Consider the following 16,266-nt stretch of genomic DNA (forward strand, 5'->3'; position numbering starts at 1 on the left):
TGAGGATAGGAACCGAGATATCTTACCACGGTCTTCCCCACCCTTCTACTTTCTTAAAAATTGGCTGTTTGCCAGCAGATGGAAGGATGAATACCTCTGACGAGCTTTTCCTGTTCCTAACCTGTTCTCAATTGCAGTGAAGAAACCACTGGAGACATCAGTGATTCGATGGATTTTGTGCTGCTGAACTTTGCTGAGATGAACAAACTTTGGGTGCGAATGCAACACCAGGGCCATAGTCGGGACAGAGAGAAAAGGGAGCGAGAAAGGCAGGAACTGAGAATCTTAGTAGGAACAAACCTGGTTCGCCTCAGTCAGTTGGAAGGTGTTAATGTGGAGCGATATAAGCAGGTGAGGTGTCTGTCCATCCTTTCTGACTTCTGTTACTTTTTCTGAATTAAACCAGTTTGGACTTTCAGATGAGCAGCTTAAAGTGTTACAGCTATGCTAAAAATTCAAGAATCCTGGTGCTTCTCAAACCCTTCACCTGAGCAAAAGTTCTGAATGCTAATGAAACCGTATAATGTGTTGTGAGGTGAAGGGCATGACTCATGCATTTTTCCATTAAGCTTGTCTGTAACGTTAACAAGAAATTTTTAAAACTTTCCTTCCTGATTTGCATTTTACTTATAATGAGTTGACTTAAGCTAATTGTACACATACAATGTTCTGTGATAGACTTTACAAGTTAAATGAAGCTACGCTTTCCAAAGCATTCAGGAGAGCTGTTACTGCATGAAATGATAGTCAAACAAGTATATCATTTAGAAGTCTGTCCCTTATAAATTCTACCATATAGGTGCTGAAAATGATTTTTCTGAGACTGGAGTAGTGGTACGTGCCTGTGAAGCTAGTAGCACTGACTTACTAAATCAAAGCTTGCAGGTTGTATAATGTGCAAAAGGGACAGATATCTGAGACCAGTAGTCTTTTTTGTCTGAAGGATGGAACTGCTGAAAACTGGGACTTTTTGTCAAAGTCTTTATGTAAAGAATGAGCTGAAAAATGTCTGCTTGGTTTAAATGCAGACATATATTAATATGAACTTAGTAATTGTAAAATCACTGCAAGACTTTTTTCTATTCCAGATTGTTCTGCCTGGAATATTGGAGCAAGTTGTAAACTGTAGAGATGCTTTAGCTCAGGAGTACCTCATGGAGTGCATCATACAGGTGAGCTGCTTAAATTCAGTTGCAGTGATGGGACACAGGGACACTTATATTTTTAGTCAGATTCAGGCTACTTTCACCTCTTCCTTATGAACTGGCAGATTTCACCACTGGGACTCTTACTTAGTGGCTTGTCCCATATTTTTTACCAGATGGGCAGAGTGGAGATTAATCCATTTTGTGCTCCTTCTGTTGCAGAGGCTTGCAAATATATTAGCAGCAGAGTCTTCAGTATGAATTATAATAGGTAGCTGGGCCCTCAAGTTACCGATTTGTCTTGCACCTCTTGCTTCATGCATTTACCCAGTCAAGGTCAGCTTGGGGAACCCTAAAGCATTTGTAGGCCAGACAGTATTTACTCTGTGGCTATCTGCTTTGGAATTACTCTGTTGCATTTTACTGCTGTGTAACAATGGGCAAATTCAGTTTATAACTTGATGACTATTGATCTAAAACTTCAGGTTTTCCCAGATGAATTTCACCTCCAAACCCTGAACCCATTTCTCAGAGCCTGTGCTGAGCTGCACCAAAATGTGAATGTGAAAAATATAATTATTGCTTTAATTGACAGGTGAGTGACCAAGGGGGTGGAAATTGGCTCAAAGTTAAGTTTGTGTTATGCACAGACAGGTGGTAATTCTCCTAGCGTTGGAAAGCTTTCCATTTTTGATACCACTTAACTTCACTGTTTCAATGTCTTCCTGTCAGCTGTAATTCAGGCTGTGAGGAGTATTGTTCCTATAGCTTCTGCTCTCTGGACTCTGCTTTTACACCTTACAATGAAACCTGCTTTAAGGGCTGAATAAAACTTGTGAACGGATTAAGCCAGGAAACAACCCATTTAGTATTAACCAGTTTGAACTGAAGTGGCAGCAGTGTTCTGCTTTGTCAGCCGTATTGGCCATGGGTGCCTCTGGAAAAACTGAAGATCCGAATGGCTAAATCAAGGACACTTGACCTTGCAGTTTTGATCAGAGAATGTAAGACACACCTCCCCAGAAGAGGGCTAGTAGGAAATGGAACTACCTTCTTAATTCCTAGTTTACCACTAGATTCCTGGCCATTCTTTCACAAGTGTGGGTTGTTTTTTTTTTTTTTCCTGTGGGGAGGTACTGCTTAAAACTGCTTGCACCAAATTCAAATGTGGTGTAGCGATTTGATCTGAAGTTTTGATTTGTATCCTGAAAGGAAACCACACAGAGTATCAGTGAGTAGCTGTACTTTCTTGCTGCAGAAAGGATTTGCACTTACATGACTCTTTGAAGCCTCTAAAAAGCCTTGTTCTTCCATTTACACACACGGGTACCTTTCTGTATCTGGTTCACATGCCAACGTGTGGACTTCACTTACCAGAGAGGTCGAGTCCCACTGGCGTTCAGCAATGAGTAGGGTTGTTGTGGCTTTGTTTCTTTATTTTTTCTAATACCTGGAGATGGAGCATGTATATTAAGCATAACCGGTATAACTTAGGATCTTGAATTCAACAAATCTGTAGTTTATTTTCTTCGGGTAACATCAGATCTATTTGTTTAGGATGTTGGTCTTAGTAGAGTATGTTTCAGTATTTGTGCATTTGGCAGAGAAGCAGCTCAGCCTTCAGCCAAAGATATTCATTGGTTTTCTACCCTGAGATTTTTCATAATTTTGTTTAGCTTTAAAACAAAACACATGCCCCACAAAAATCCAAAATCCCAAGAAGCATCACCTATAACAACCTAATTTTTGAGACTGTGTATCTTGAGACTACTTTCATCAGAGGTCACAGGATCTTTTTCTAGGTTCTTACAGTGTGTAGCAATGCAACTCTTGCAAGAAGGCTTTCCTCATGTGGCTGTCATGTCTGCTTAGGGGTCTGAAACAGCCTTGATACTACCTCCACAGTAAGTTTTCTGTTCTTACTGTTACAGACAACAGTCAGCAACTGACTAGGAATGAACCTGCTGTCCTCCTAGACCTAGTACTACTGTGTTTTGCTAGATGACTACAGCATCTTTCAGAGCCTTCTCATGTGGCTATAGGACAAGGGTAGCAAAGTGGCAGTGTGATGGTTATCTTCTTTGTAGTATAGTAACTTGTGCTTTTGGCTGTAACGTTACTACAAGTGTTGGGCAATAGGAGTGGATCTGTTCTTGGAAGCCATGCACGTAGGGAAGATGTTGCTCTTGTGTTTGGACTGGAGTTGTCAGGAGCAATTGGTATGCGTTGTGGTATTGTGTAGTTGAGACATGAATCTGCCACACGTGGTGCCTGTTGATATTTCTCATCTTTATTTCAGCTGTCATGGTAAAATTGAAGCTGAGCATTGGTCACTGCTGAGGAAGCTTGTGAAGCTTTAGTCCCCGTGGGGCTTTTCTGTTAAAGGACTGTTTCTGCGAATAGTCTTGTTGCTTTGGGACCTTTCTTGCCTTATTAAACCATTCATAGCTTTTAATTATGCTGCCATCTGCCTGCAACTTGATGATACTCCATAGCATGCTGGCCTTACCCTCTGAGCTGTTGCCAAGAAAAGCTGCCTTGTCTCATTGAAAAAAGGCAGCAGCTGTTCCTGGCTTTAGTAAGTCTGCTCGTTACCCTCCTAATGAAATACAAGAGTGGTTTGATGTCTTTTTCCTGGTAGTGAAGAGCGCTTGACACCTCAACCTTTTCTTACTTGCCTCTTTGTTTCAGACCCAAAGTTCATTCATAATCAAAGTTTAGAAACCCTGTAAGAAATAACTTTTAGAAATTTAATCGGATGCCATTTCCTAGATATTTTTATAGGTCTTTCTGTATTTCAGAATAGAATAATCTTTTAGTAAGTTAGAAAGCAAAGATACCAACGCTGAGCTTTTTGCACTGCAGCTATGGTAAGGTGCCAGCCTTCCTGTAGTGATTCTTATCTTGTATTTGACTTCTGCAGAAATGGTGGTTGGCATGATTTTCTCCTGTTACAGACAGAGCTTTACTACACCTTTTGGATTCTTGCTGGATAGCAGTATCTTGCTTTTTTGTTTTCCTGAAAAAAGTATTCTTCTCCTCTTCAAATTTATTTTTTATTTTGCTCTTTACAAACAGTGGAAGTCCCAAATGTGTGGTCTGTTTTTGAAGACAAATCGTTGTTAACTCAGTGTATTTCTTCCATTTTTTCCCTGAAGACTGTTTTGCAGAGAATGCTATTGGATGTCTAACTTCAGCAGTATCACTGAATGGATGTAGGATATTTGCTCTTCCGCTGGCCTTCTGTATACTCCTTTCTCTGCTGGCAAGAACAGAACACTTGCTGCTAGCAGAAGAACATGGATTATGAAATGTCCTTCTTGCTCTTTCTTCATCTTGCCATCTCTGTCAGTATTCTTTTCCAGGACTGATATTTACCAGGCTCAATTGCTTCTAAGGCTTCTGACTTCCATCAATTTCCTTTTTGCTTGTAATAAAGCTTGCAAATATTCGGAAAGGACTTGCTTTTTCTGCCAGTATCTCTTTCTGGCTTGTATCTGAGGAGTGGAAGAACTATGCTGACCAAGCTGCTTTCTTTGTTCTGTTACCAGGTTAGCTTTATTTGCACATCGCGAAGATGGACCTGGTATCCCAGCAGATATCAAACTGTTTGACATCTTTTCACAGCAGGTTGCTACTGTTATACAGGTATGCTGGTTATTCTGGCGTGCACTTTGGGGATTTGGGTTGTGGTTTTTTTTTTCAAAGTTATGTGCCTTTTTTTTTTTAGCAACTCAGTTCTGTCTTAAATTTCAGTCTCGCCAGGACATGCCCTCAGAGGATGTGGTATCATTGCAAGTTTCTCTCATTAACTTGGCTATGAAATGCTACCCAGACCGTGTTGACTATGTTGATAAGGTGTTGGAGACAACCGTGGAAATATTTAATAAACTTAATCTGGAACAGTAAGTAAATGTCTCTTGCAGTCTCTGTAGAGTGGCAATTAATAATCCAAAATCTTGACTTCTAAATTCCACCACATTAGGCAAGGTAGCATCGAGACCTGCTTTGTATGTGTAAGATTACTGCTTTTGGAACAAGGTGAAAAACTACCGACCGACCAGGACTTGCTCACCTGTGCATAAATCCTGCTCTACAGCTACACGATGTGTTATACTGAGCTGTGTGTAGTCGTATCTATTCAGCCCCACAGCACTTCTGGGTGCTTCTCTTGCTGAATTTTCAGCCACGGTCTCTGCTTCTGCTATCAGCATCTTAACAGGTGTGCTTTTCCCTGTACAACCTAGAGAGCAAGATATGACTTGTTTTGCTACTTGATTTCCTTTCTTCCTAGCAGCAAGTTGCTTAAATGTTGTCGTATACATCAAAATTGGAATTGAGGCAGACTTTAAATCTGTCTACGTGTGTGAACTATTAATTAATTGGTTTTTTTCATATATTTTCTTGTAGTATTGCCACAAGCAGTGCTGTTTCAAAGGAGCTGACTAGACTTTTGAAAATCCCTGTTGATACTTACAACAATATCCTGACAGTTCTGAAACTAAAACATTTCCACCCACTCTTTGAATACTTTGATTACGAGTCCAGGAAGAGCATGAGTTGTTACGTGCTTAGCAATGTACTGGATTATAACACAGAAATTGTGTCCCAAGAACAGGTATGACATAAGTTGAAATTCTAGCTATTTAAAGTACTGCTTAAGGACTTGAAAACACATACTAAATGACTTCATGCAAGGCATGCTTTGATTCCTAGTCTTCACGCCCCTGAACACCCTTGCCTCCCCATCTTAGCACAGGCTTTATCCCACTTCATAGTTCTTTCACTCATGTTCTTAAATGTCTTGACTTTGCACATCTTACCTAACCTCGTCCTAGAGACGACTGCTTTAAGGTTTGAACAAAAACCCTGAATCCCCTTAAAACTGGGCCTATTACCTACGTAAAGCTGGATAGTGCTTTTGGAATCTGAATTTCCTCTGTACTGCTGTGCGAAGAGGGACCCTTCTTCACGGAGTAAGGCAAAGGTGTCCTAAAGCATCGCCGCTTAATAGACTTTTCTAGTGCTTTGTCAGCACTATGAATGGCTATAAATATATTCCCAGCTGCTGTCAACTTATGCTTATAGACTACTATGGTTTAAACAGAACTTATATTGCCTTTAACAGGTTGATGCTATCATGAACTTGGTATCCACACTGATCCAGGATCAACCAGATCAGCCTGCTGAAGATCCTGACCCTGAGGACTTTGCTGATGAGCAAAGTCTTGTAGGAAGATTTATTCATCTTCTGCGTTCAGATGACCCTGACCAACAGTACCTGGTATGGTGATCAGTGCTGCTGAATGCTTGAACTCTCCCAACTGTCAGCTCTCGCGTTATGTACTATACAAGAGTTTAGTTAAGCTGGGAACGCTGGGGCATCATTGCTCTCGCACTACACACTCAGGAGAAAACGTTATCTATGACGCTTGTAATGGCAGTGCGAAATGTTGTTTATTTGGAAAAAGCAAGTGCGGGCTTAAAACATTTGTGGATTTAAGCTTTTCATCCCATGAGGTGGCAGCTTGGATGCAGCTGTATTAGTTTATGGTAACTCTTAATTATCATTTGCACTTCATATAACAAACTATCCAAAAAGCAACAAGCGGAATTTGGAGCACTGTGCCATTTACATTCTCTTGGTATCAAAGTACACAAAGCTCAGAAAATGCAGTTGATATGTTTGGTCTTAGGGATTTTAAAAGTGTAAGTATGTGGGCTTCGTATAGCTAGTGTGCTGCTGCTGAGTGGTTACAACTGTTTTTTCCTCTCTGCTTGGCCCATCCTTAATAGCAAATTTGATACGGCCCTGATACTCATAACAATTAGAGTTGATCCATCAAAGCTTTAATGTAGCTCTCTGATGTTAATCTGCCACTTCTGGCTTTAGTTTGCTTCAAGTTTAAATGATCTCTCTATATTGAGATGTGTGAATGGGGCAGAGGGACAGGGGTGTCCTGTCTATGCAAAATATGCTGGAGAAGCTGGCAGAAGATGTGCTGAAGTTGGATGCTGTTACAGATTGCAGAAGCTGGAGTTAGAGCTCGGGCCTGAGTAGGGACTACCGCGAAGTTCCAGTTAGTGTGACTGAAGTAGAGTTGGCTGACTCTTCTAAGGTTGCAGCAATATGATGCTGTATAAACAGTGAAGAGAGACCAACATAATCCAGTAGAAGCTATACGTGATGTTACTGGCATTCATTTAGCTTGGGTTAAAAATATTGTACAAAAATTTCTTGCTTGGAACGTAGAGCTTTGCTGCAACCTCTGTAACGGGGAGAAGCATAGCTTTCAGGCCGTGTTTCCAGACCTGCTCTTCACTGATTGCATTATTTCTGAATATTGCTGAAGTAAAGCAGGAACATTAACCAGGTCCTCATTCATGTCAAAAACTATTTGGATTGATGACAGCTAGCAAGTAGTGTGTTCATATAGGAAAAGCCAAAATAACTAAGCTGTGTTTTTTGGAGTTTTTTCTTTTTGCTATTACAAGAATAAAGCTTCCCTCAAAGGGATGCCGCCACTAAGGGAGTCGATGTATTTTTCTCCCAAAAGGCTTTGCATAGCTAGAGACGCCAAAGCCGTTTTTGCAAAGCTTCTGGACGTCAGGCTGTCTACTTCCTCATCTAGCAATGCTTAGCTTTATTCAGATTGGCCACCTTTAAACGCAATCATAAAACTTGTCAAATTACTCTGTAAGCTACTTAACACCTTCTAGTAAAAATGCTCAGTAGCTGCTTGATGAGCATCACAAATGCTTGGATCAAAATTTTCTACGTTACAGGAACAGCAGGAAAAAATTGGAGACCGGGATTTTCACAGCTTTTTTCACAGTATCTCACTTCATGCATTCAGTATGGAAGAGGTCTGAAATACAAATTAAAACACCTTAGTGCATCACAAAGTGGCTAATATAGCGTATAATGGGTGATGCCAGATTTCTATTTTTTCACATTATTTACGTGAGTTTTGGGTGTGACCTGAAAATGTTTGTAGGGTTGGTCACTGAGCTTCACTTCTAGTGCTTGTTTCAAAGTGGTAACGAGACTGCTATGACCAGAAAGCAAGGTAATACCTGGCTGTATTAAGTAGACATCTGTCTGCTTGTGTTTTTAGATCCTCAACACTGCTCGGAAACACTTTGGTGCAGGTGGGAACCAACGTATTCGTTTTACACTGCCACCGTTGGTTTTTGCTGCATACCAGCTTGCTTTTCGCTACAAAGAGAACTCCAAAGTGGTGAGTTGACCTCTAGGTAACTCCTGTACACTTGCTGCTTTTTTTTGCTTCTTAAAAATGCATTTTGTCTGGCTACAGTATGCTAAGACTTGATACAGCTTTTTTTTCTCAAGTCAAATTTTTGAGGTGTAAATGCTTTCTAATTTAAGGAGGATTTTTATCAATTCATATTAAATTACCTCAACACTTCAGAAATGTTGAAGAAATTGTCTAGTTGTGTTTACTCATGAATGTGATAATGTGTTCTTTACATGGAGACCAGAGAACTACAACGCTGCAAGTCATGGCATGAAACTTATTTAAATCTGGGTGTTGAAATTAATCACCTTCTAAATCTGCAACTGTGGTATCTTAATGTTTCTAAAAGCAAGTGCTTCTGTGTAGGTTAACTGACACAATAGTTGCAAAAGTGCACACTAAAACAATCACTGATCTCTTTTGGCCCTTTAATGCTTTCTCATTGAGATAGTTATCTTAAATATGTATTATTGCGGCAAAATTAGCAAAAAACTGTCTGTTAAAACACTCATTTTAATATTTTAAAATTCCTTTCTGCTTCTGATTGATGTTCCAGACTGAATAGAATTTTTCTTTGCTTAGCTAATCAGGCTTTTGCTCAGTTATGTTCTAAGCGTAGCTGTGGAAACTTCAATTCAGTGTAGAATTCTGAGGAAGGTTTCTGTGAGCTAGGAAGAAAAAGGTATGTGAACTTCTTTGTAAATGGAAGAATAGTTTGTGAAGACCTGCTGAGGTCAAGACAGTACTACTGGGGCACTCACTACTGCTTCAGGAAGTCAGTGGCTGGGGTGGCATGAAGAAGACAACAGGCTAGACCAGTTAACAGATCTTACCACAATTTAGATTCCTGTTTCCTCTACAGCAGTCTTGTGCGAGCTTTGACTTGTTTCTCTTCTCCAGGATGACAAGTGGGAAAAGAAGTGCCAGAAGATCTTCTCCTTTGCTCATCATACAATCAGTGCTCTGATCAAAGCAGAACTGGCGGAGCTGCCTCTCCGTCTCTTCCTACAAGGAGCCCTGGCTGCAGGGGAGATCGGCTTTGAGAACCATGAAACTGTGGCCTATGAATTCATGTCCCAGGTGAGTGTCCAACTACTACAGTCACTGTCCCATGCTACCTTAAATTTGGCTTGGGTAGGTTTCCTGCACAGTGAACCATCCAGTATGATTAAAACGCATGAAATGATTGACAGCTAATGCTACGAGGTAGAAACTCCTCGTCGTCTTTCTTCCTTCCCAGGCTGCTGTGGAATTAAGCTCCATTACTGCTGATTTGAATACTCAGTCTGACAACATGTGGTATGTTGCAACGCTGCCTCCCACTCACATAGTTGGTTCACTGGAGGAGTGTAGCTTTCTCAGCGTAAAATGCTACCTCACTGCTTCTAAGGCTGTCTCCCAGCTCTGTTACGTAGCTGGTATTGCCCTGACCACAAACACTCTGTGGAAGTTCTCCAAAATTTGCGCTTATCACAACTGCCATGCTGGGCTTTGCTAATTAAAACCCTTCTATTGAAACCTATTATAAACTACTCTGAAAATTCACTTAAACCTGTTAGTTGATCTTAAGCCTTACTTGGTGCAAAAACTACCCATCAGATAAAGAGCCAGTGTATTTAGTGTTATCCATGTTGCAAGCTTTGTCCTAATCTTTGATACTGCTGCTAATGCATGTTCTTAAAGTGAGTTGCTGATAACCTCAGCCTTTCCTCGCTGTCCTGTGTCAGTTGCCATCGTAGCTCAGCTCTGAAGATGAGAGCAGCATGACAATTATGTACCTGCTGTTAGAAATGGTTCAATGGTTTGTGTTTCTTCTCAAGGCTCTTCATCCACATAGCAGCAGTGCCAGTGCTTTTCTTACCTACTCTGTAGTCACTGAGCCACCACTCAACTTCTGTTCTACTGTTTTACATGTTTCAAAGAACCCAACCGTCTTCAGGAACTATTTCTGCTACTGAAGTTCCCATTTTTCAACAGATGCTTGAAATGAGGAAAAATACAATCTTCAGATTGTATGTAGATTCACATTTGTTTACTATGCCCAGTTGAAACAAGTCTTGCAAGAAATACTTCTTCCAGTTTGGGTTTAACTTGATTTTGACGCTCCTAATGAAAGATCTTTCTTCCTGCCTGAAGCTTTTAACAAATGTAAACTTGGACACTTTTCTGTCATGTCTCTAGCAGGTGTGATTCATCTTATTCCCTGATGTGTTCTAAAACAGTGATCAGGAGTCTGGCTTTCTCCTTTGACTAGGCCTTCTCTCTATATGAAGATGAAATCAGTGATTCAAAAGCACAGTTGGCTGCCATCACCTTGATAATTGGGACATTTGAGAGGATGAAGTGCTTCAGTGAGGAGAACCATGAGCCTCTGAGGACTCAGTGTGCGCTGGCGGCCTCTAAGCTCCTTAAGAAGCCAGACCAATGCCGAGCTGTGAGCACTTGTGCACATCTGTTCTGGTCTGGCCGAAATACTGACAAGAATGGAGAGGAGGTAAGAATAAAGCAACAGCCGTGTAACACATCCTACCTCGGTAACACAGCTCTGTCTTTCTTCTGAAGGCACTTCGCATAGTGACGTAGATTTGGTTGGAATGTGTTCTGATACATGAAGCTTCTAAATCTCACTGCAGTGTGAGCTGCATAAATACAAAGATTGAGAAAACTCAAATTTAAGGGTGGAAGTACCACGCAAGCTTTTGACTGTCAATTAGTGTTAGACTGGCTCTCAAAGTACCGTCTGCATTTGTTTATTATAATAGCTGTGTTTGCACATGAACTACTCAACTTTCAAATTAAAGATACAATTTTTTTTTACTTTGAACTTTAACAACTTGTATTCTTCAGGGCTTGTCACACAAGTTGTAATTATGAAGAGCAGTGTTTGAAATCTCTTTCTCAAAGCATGCATTAGTGTACGTATCACAAAAGTGAGTTCACTCATCTCACAGTGGAAGGCTTTCAACAACCGTCTGTGTTACTGCCTCGTGTAACAGACCTTAAAACTGGTGGCAGCCAGGCAGGCTGAGCTCTCGGCGACAGCTTGTTCTGCAGAGTTTGCGTAGTTTTGTTTCTGTGGTAGACCACCCGGAAATGCCATGGAGGTGCCGAGGGAAGAGATACTGGAGCTCCCGAAGATTCTTGTATTTCTTGTAACTTTTGAGGATTTTTCTTCTAGCTTCATGGAGGAAAAAGAGTGATGGAATGCCTAAAGAAGGCTCTGAAGATAGCAAATCAGTGCATGGACCCTTCTCTGCAAGTCCAACTTTTCATAGAAATTCTGAATAGATACATCTATTTTTATGAAAAGGAAAATGAAGCGGTGAGTGGAAATGCATTCTCTAGTGCATCTTTTTTTTTTAAGAGATTTCTTTAAACTCTTCACATTTACACTGCAAATCGTGTAGTCTCTCGTGAAAGGCACCAGTTCTGGTAATAATAACAGAATAGTCAATACTTGATGTGTTAGTGAAATTGTGGATAAAACTTTATTTTTCTTACATGGAGGAAAACACCAAACATTTGCAGTTTAGTTATGAACTTAAATATTATGAGACTTGGATACCTGAAATACATTAGGTGAAATCTTACCAGGACTTAGAGACTCTTACTATTTTCTCATCTAATTTTATAGAGGTACCTAACCTAGTATGTACATGAGGGGAAAAAATTCTTACAGCTGAGTGCACCACAAATGGTGCAAGCTTTCATTTCAAGACATAGATATGACATCTCGTGAACCAGCTTAAATTCTACATCAGAAATCTGAGACAGTTACCTCACATCTTTTGTTAGCAGATTGCTAGTAAACTTAACCCAGTTTGAAAAAGCTGCTTGGTCAAGTAGAGATCAACATCCCATCTGATGTCATCACTTGATCAAGAGCAGATGTTCCTGAATTCCCTGCAGTAGAGAGAATGTCTAAAGAGATTTTAGGTATTTGTTGACTTTCCAACAGCTGAACTGGCTTCCTGCTATACTAGTGCAGGATCTGTATCTGATGGAGATGAAGATAAAACTGAATTTCAAAGCACTTGGCAGATGTAAAAGTAGTTTCTGGATACAGTGGTGGTCTGCAGTGCATTTTGTACTGTGGTGTTCCGTGTAGGGCTGGACTTGACACCGCAGACAGCCGTACTTCCCTAAGTAATGACTTGGTCACTAAGAATAACTTTAAATCTGATACTGCCATCCTGACTGCTTTCTACAAAAACGAGATTAAATCAGATTGTCTATGCAATCTAACAACAATGTGCTTTGTTTGTTTAAAGCTTTTTAAATTTGCATTCAAGAAAATGGGAGAAAAATACTGTGGTGAAAGTTAGAAAGCTATCTGGATACTGACTTCAGAAGTTCTTCACATTCACTGGGATGGGGGGAATTTCCACAAAACTCTGAAATCAAAACAGTCCTATGAGGAGCAAGAGAAGGCTGTCTCCAACAGTTTGTCTGCATAGTCTTATCAATATTTCTAAGAACTGTCTAAATGCCGATAGTTTAGAGACAAGTCTGTTAAAGCTAATGTCTATGCACTTATACGTGGTCCTGTGGATGACTTCTGCTCTGTTTGTCTTCTCCTGTAGGTGACAATTCAGGTTTTGAATCAGCTTATACAGAAGATAAGAGAAGATCTCCCAAATCTTGAGTCTACTGAAGAAACAGAACAAATTAACAAACACTTTCACAACACACTGGAGCACTTGCGTCTGAGGAGGGAATCACCAGAATCTGAGGGGCCAATTTATGAAGGTCTTGTTCTTTAGGAAGATACACGCTGTACTTTTTTCATTTACATACCGTATGTTTTTTTTAAGATAGATTCATAGGTTGTGCCTTTCAGAAATGTCAAGTTAAGTTAACACTCATGTGTTCAGTCTGGCACTTCAAACACTTGTGTTGAGTACTCTAACAAATTTGAAAGGTTGGACCAGCAGCTACAGGTTTCATCAGTTAGCATGGCTCAAGCTTTCTTTGAAATCCACGTGTCATGGTAGGGCTCTTCTGGTTCTGATTTCTCTTCTTGTCTGTTCACTGTTGCTTCTGTAGCACTAGAGTTCTAAACTGGCAAGTGACTGTCATCTGAAACTGTGTCTGGTCCTTACAGAGCATCAGAGTTTTGGGATTATTGTATGTCAGATTCTGCTTGTGCTTTCCTTTAATGCAAGTTAAGACTAAGTGTAATATTTTTCCCTAAAACCTAGAATATATTAATGCATGTTTGGAGAGTTTTAAAGTACCATGTTCAAAAACAGAAGTTATATTTTGCATATTAAGGCTCTGTGACATTCAGTGAGGGCCAGTACTGTGCACAGGGCATATTTATCAAGATAATTTTGTTCCAAATAGTATAAAAATAGAGAAATTGCAATCTATATAGATATGTATAACCTTAATTACTGTAAATTTAGGGGAAAATGCATTACACAAGTTTATTCAGTATCACGATTTTGCACCAGTGAAAAAATAAAGTTGCTATTAACACTTGTTGTTTCATGTCTCTTCAGAGCCCACTGTTGAACTTAATGCTACTGTTGAACCTTCTGATAAAAGCAAAAGAACTTCTGTTTTGTAGGGACAGAAACATCAAGGCATACTTAACCTGGACAAGCTGGGAGGCTGCTGGCATTTCTAATGTAGAATCTTATCATTCAAACCCAGTATTTTTCCAAATGATGCTGAGATGACGTGTGTCCACACTTCAGAACGCTTTTATGACGTATCTTGAGAGAGTGGTGAGAGTCCTACTGGATTCTAGGTCTGTGCTAGTGAGACAAGTGGCATTTAAATGACAAAGCTGTAGGAAACTGAGCAGTAGAGCAATTGCCAATGGCAACTCCTGTGGAGACCAATCTAGTCTGTAGCTTAATGCCAGTTGCTTTGGAATGTCTGTTTTACCGTAACTGACTGTCATATTCTAAAGCTGATTGAACTTCCTTACTTCCTGAGTTGATCACTGTTGTGAAAATTGTCCTGGCTTGATGGCATAGTGAATGAGACCTTGGTGGGCGAGTCCAGTGATGTGTAACTGTTTGCTGAAAAAGGCAAATATGACCCTAGGAAAAAATCTATGGAGTAGACAACAATTAGATCATTGATCTACTGATGTGTAAGTCTGGCTTGGAGGAGAGGAGGAGTGGGGAGATAATAGAATAGCTTTACTTATCCAGTGGTATAATTAATGGTATTAAAAAATCTTAATGTTGCTCTGTATCTGTTGATGCTGTTCCTCTTTAGAGAACCGTTAAGCTGGTTGTTTTGTTATAAAACATCCATAGCAGAACATGATGATCATGTTCATGTAGATACATTCATAGAGTGAGGATATGCCCTCCTAGTTTACGGTATTTGCTAATTGTGTTTTAATCCTCAAGGTCAGTCCTTGTAACTTAGAGTTGTCTTTGAATAATGGTTTTGCAGCTTCACCTGCAATTACCAAAATGTTGTTGGCTAGTGCTTTTTCTCGCGTACTACTCGTTAAAGCTACATAGTTGTGACTCTTTCAGAGTTCTTAATTACTTTTATTGAAATTTTACAAAGTAATTCCAAAATACTGTCTATAAACTGTAAGATTAACTGTGCTCACTTGCATTTTGGCTGTGGCAGCAGACACCTACAGCTGTTCAATAGCTATCACCCTCGTCAGCAAAGGAAAACTTCTGTTAAGCTATGTAGAAAATACTTATGATGGGGGAAGCAAACTTGTATCCCTAGTGGTGTTTAAATCAAACAACTAGATTTGTGGGACAAATGTAGTCAAAACTCAGGATCTAGCTGTGTGAGCTTCTCTTGTGGCAGAGGCGGAATGGCAGAAACCATTCTTGTTTGTCACACTCGTGGTCAGTAGCAAGGCTGTAAATTTTAACAGGCCTTCCTCAGTCATGCTGTTCATGATGTATGACTTGAAAATGTCTAAACCCTTCAAGTAATACTTTTTTTTTTGATAGATGGATTGATCTAGGGCTGGGGCAGGGAAAAACAACTTCTTTTCCTTTCAGAACTCATAAAAGTCTGATTGGAAATATTTTAAAAATTGCTCCAAGAGAAGTTCACCTAAAGCTATCTATAGCAAGATCTGTTTGTCACAGAACTCATAGATTTTATGCTTACTTTATACTTGCAGCAAAAGACAGAGCAGTAATACGTGTCAGTCCTGTAAAGAGGAGAGGAAGTCATAGCTGAGGGAGGAAACTCCAAATGAAACTTTTCCCGTGTATAAACTCTCAATTCTTATATCTCGTATTACAAAGCTTAGAATCTTTTAATGTTCCTGGAAGTAATTCTACTACAAATTCTAGTCTCTCTCACATTTTCCAGTCAAGTCAGTATTTCCTTACCTACTACAGTTGCTCAGCTTCTCTGGTAACCTGATTGTTCTGGTGTCTCTTGCCCTGTGCTTTTCCCAGGCACCAGTATTTAGTTTTTTATATTGGTCATGATCATGCCACTAAGTGGGGGAAAAATTATAAAATATAACAGGTCCAAGGTTAGCACTTCATGAAATGCCTGACCAGCAATATTTACAGTTATTACAAGTGAGAGAGCCTGAACTCTTTATTATTGGCCATAAATGTTGTATTCCATTTTCAGCACTCTAACAGTAGCGCATCATTACCAGAAAATACTCTGTTGGCTTAATTTGCCAAACAGCTTTGAGAAATTACCTTTTCATTACTGTGATTTCTCCAGCTACATGGAATGACACTATTTCTACACATTCACAAATATCTACACTTGCACCTACTTATCAGTATTCCATAAACTGCCATAAAGTGCACATAGCGCTTAGTCCTTGCAGGTGAATATTAGCCAGTTTATGCTCCCACTGAAAGCAAGGTGTACTGTCAGCCTTTTCGCACTGTTTT

At 39.9% G+C, this 16,266-nt stretch overlaps 1 protein-coding gene across 1 annotated transcript in view; it reads left to right on the forward strand.

Annotated features, from left to right (window-relative positions):
* The window catches only part of VPS35 (vacuolar protein sorting 35 homolog (S. cerevisiae)), a 17,679-nt gene extending 3,793 nt beyond the window's left edge, over positions 1-13,886 (forward strand). Inside the window, exons 5-16 of the mRNA XM_010139825.1 lie at positions 138-351; positions 1,089-1,172; positions 1,631-1,740; positions 4,697-4,793; positions 4,902-5,050; positions 5,556-5,763; positions 6,274-6,429; positions 8,264-8,386; positions 9,305-9,484; positions 10,659-10,898; positions 11,583-11,726; positions 12,988-13,886. Of these exons, the coding sequence (XP_010138127.1) occupies positions 138-351; positions 1,089-1,172; positions 1,631-1,740; positions 4,697-4,793; positions 4,902-5,050; positions 5,556-5,763; positions 6,274-6,429; positions 8,264-8,386; positions 9,305-9,484; positions 10,659-10,898; positions 11,583-11,726; positions 12,988-13,167 (1,885 nt within the window). The 3' untranslated portion in view covers positions 13,168-13,886. The remainder of the gene's footprint in view (positions 1-137; positions 352-1,088; positions 1,173-1,630; positions 1,741-4,696; positions 4,794-4,901; positions 5,051-5,555; positions 5,764-6,273; positions 6,430-8,263; positions 8,387-9,304; positions 9,485-10,658; positions 10,899-11,582; positions 11,727-12,987) is intronic.
* Positions 13,887-16,266: the final 2,380 nt, after the last annotated feature.

This window comes from Buceros rhinoceros, unplaced genomic scaffold (assembly GCF_000710305.1).
Source record: "Buceros rhinoceros silvestris isolate BGI_N320 unplaced genomic scaffold, ASM71030v1 scaffold18937, whole genome shotgun sequence".
Lineage (NCBI taxonomy): Eukaryota > Metazoa > Chordata > Aves > Bucerotiformes > Bucerotidae > Buceros > Buceros rhinoceros.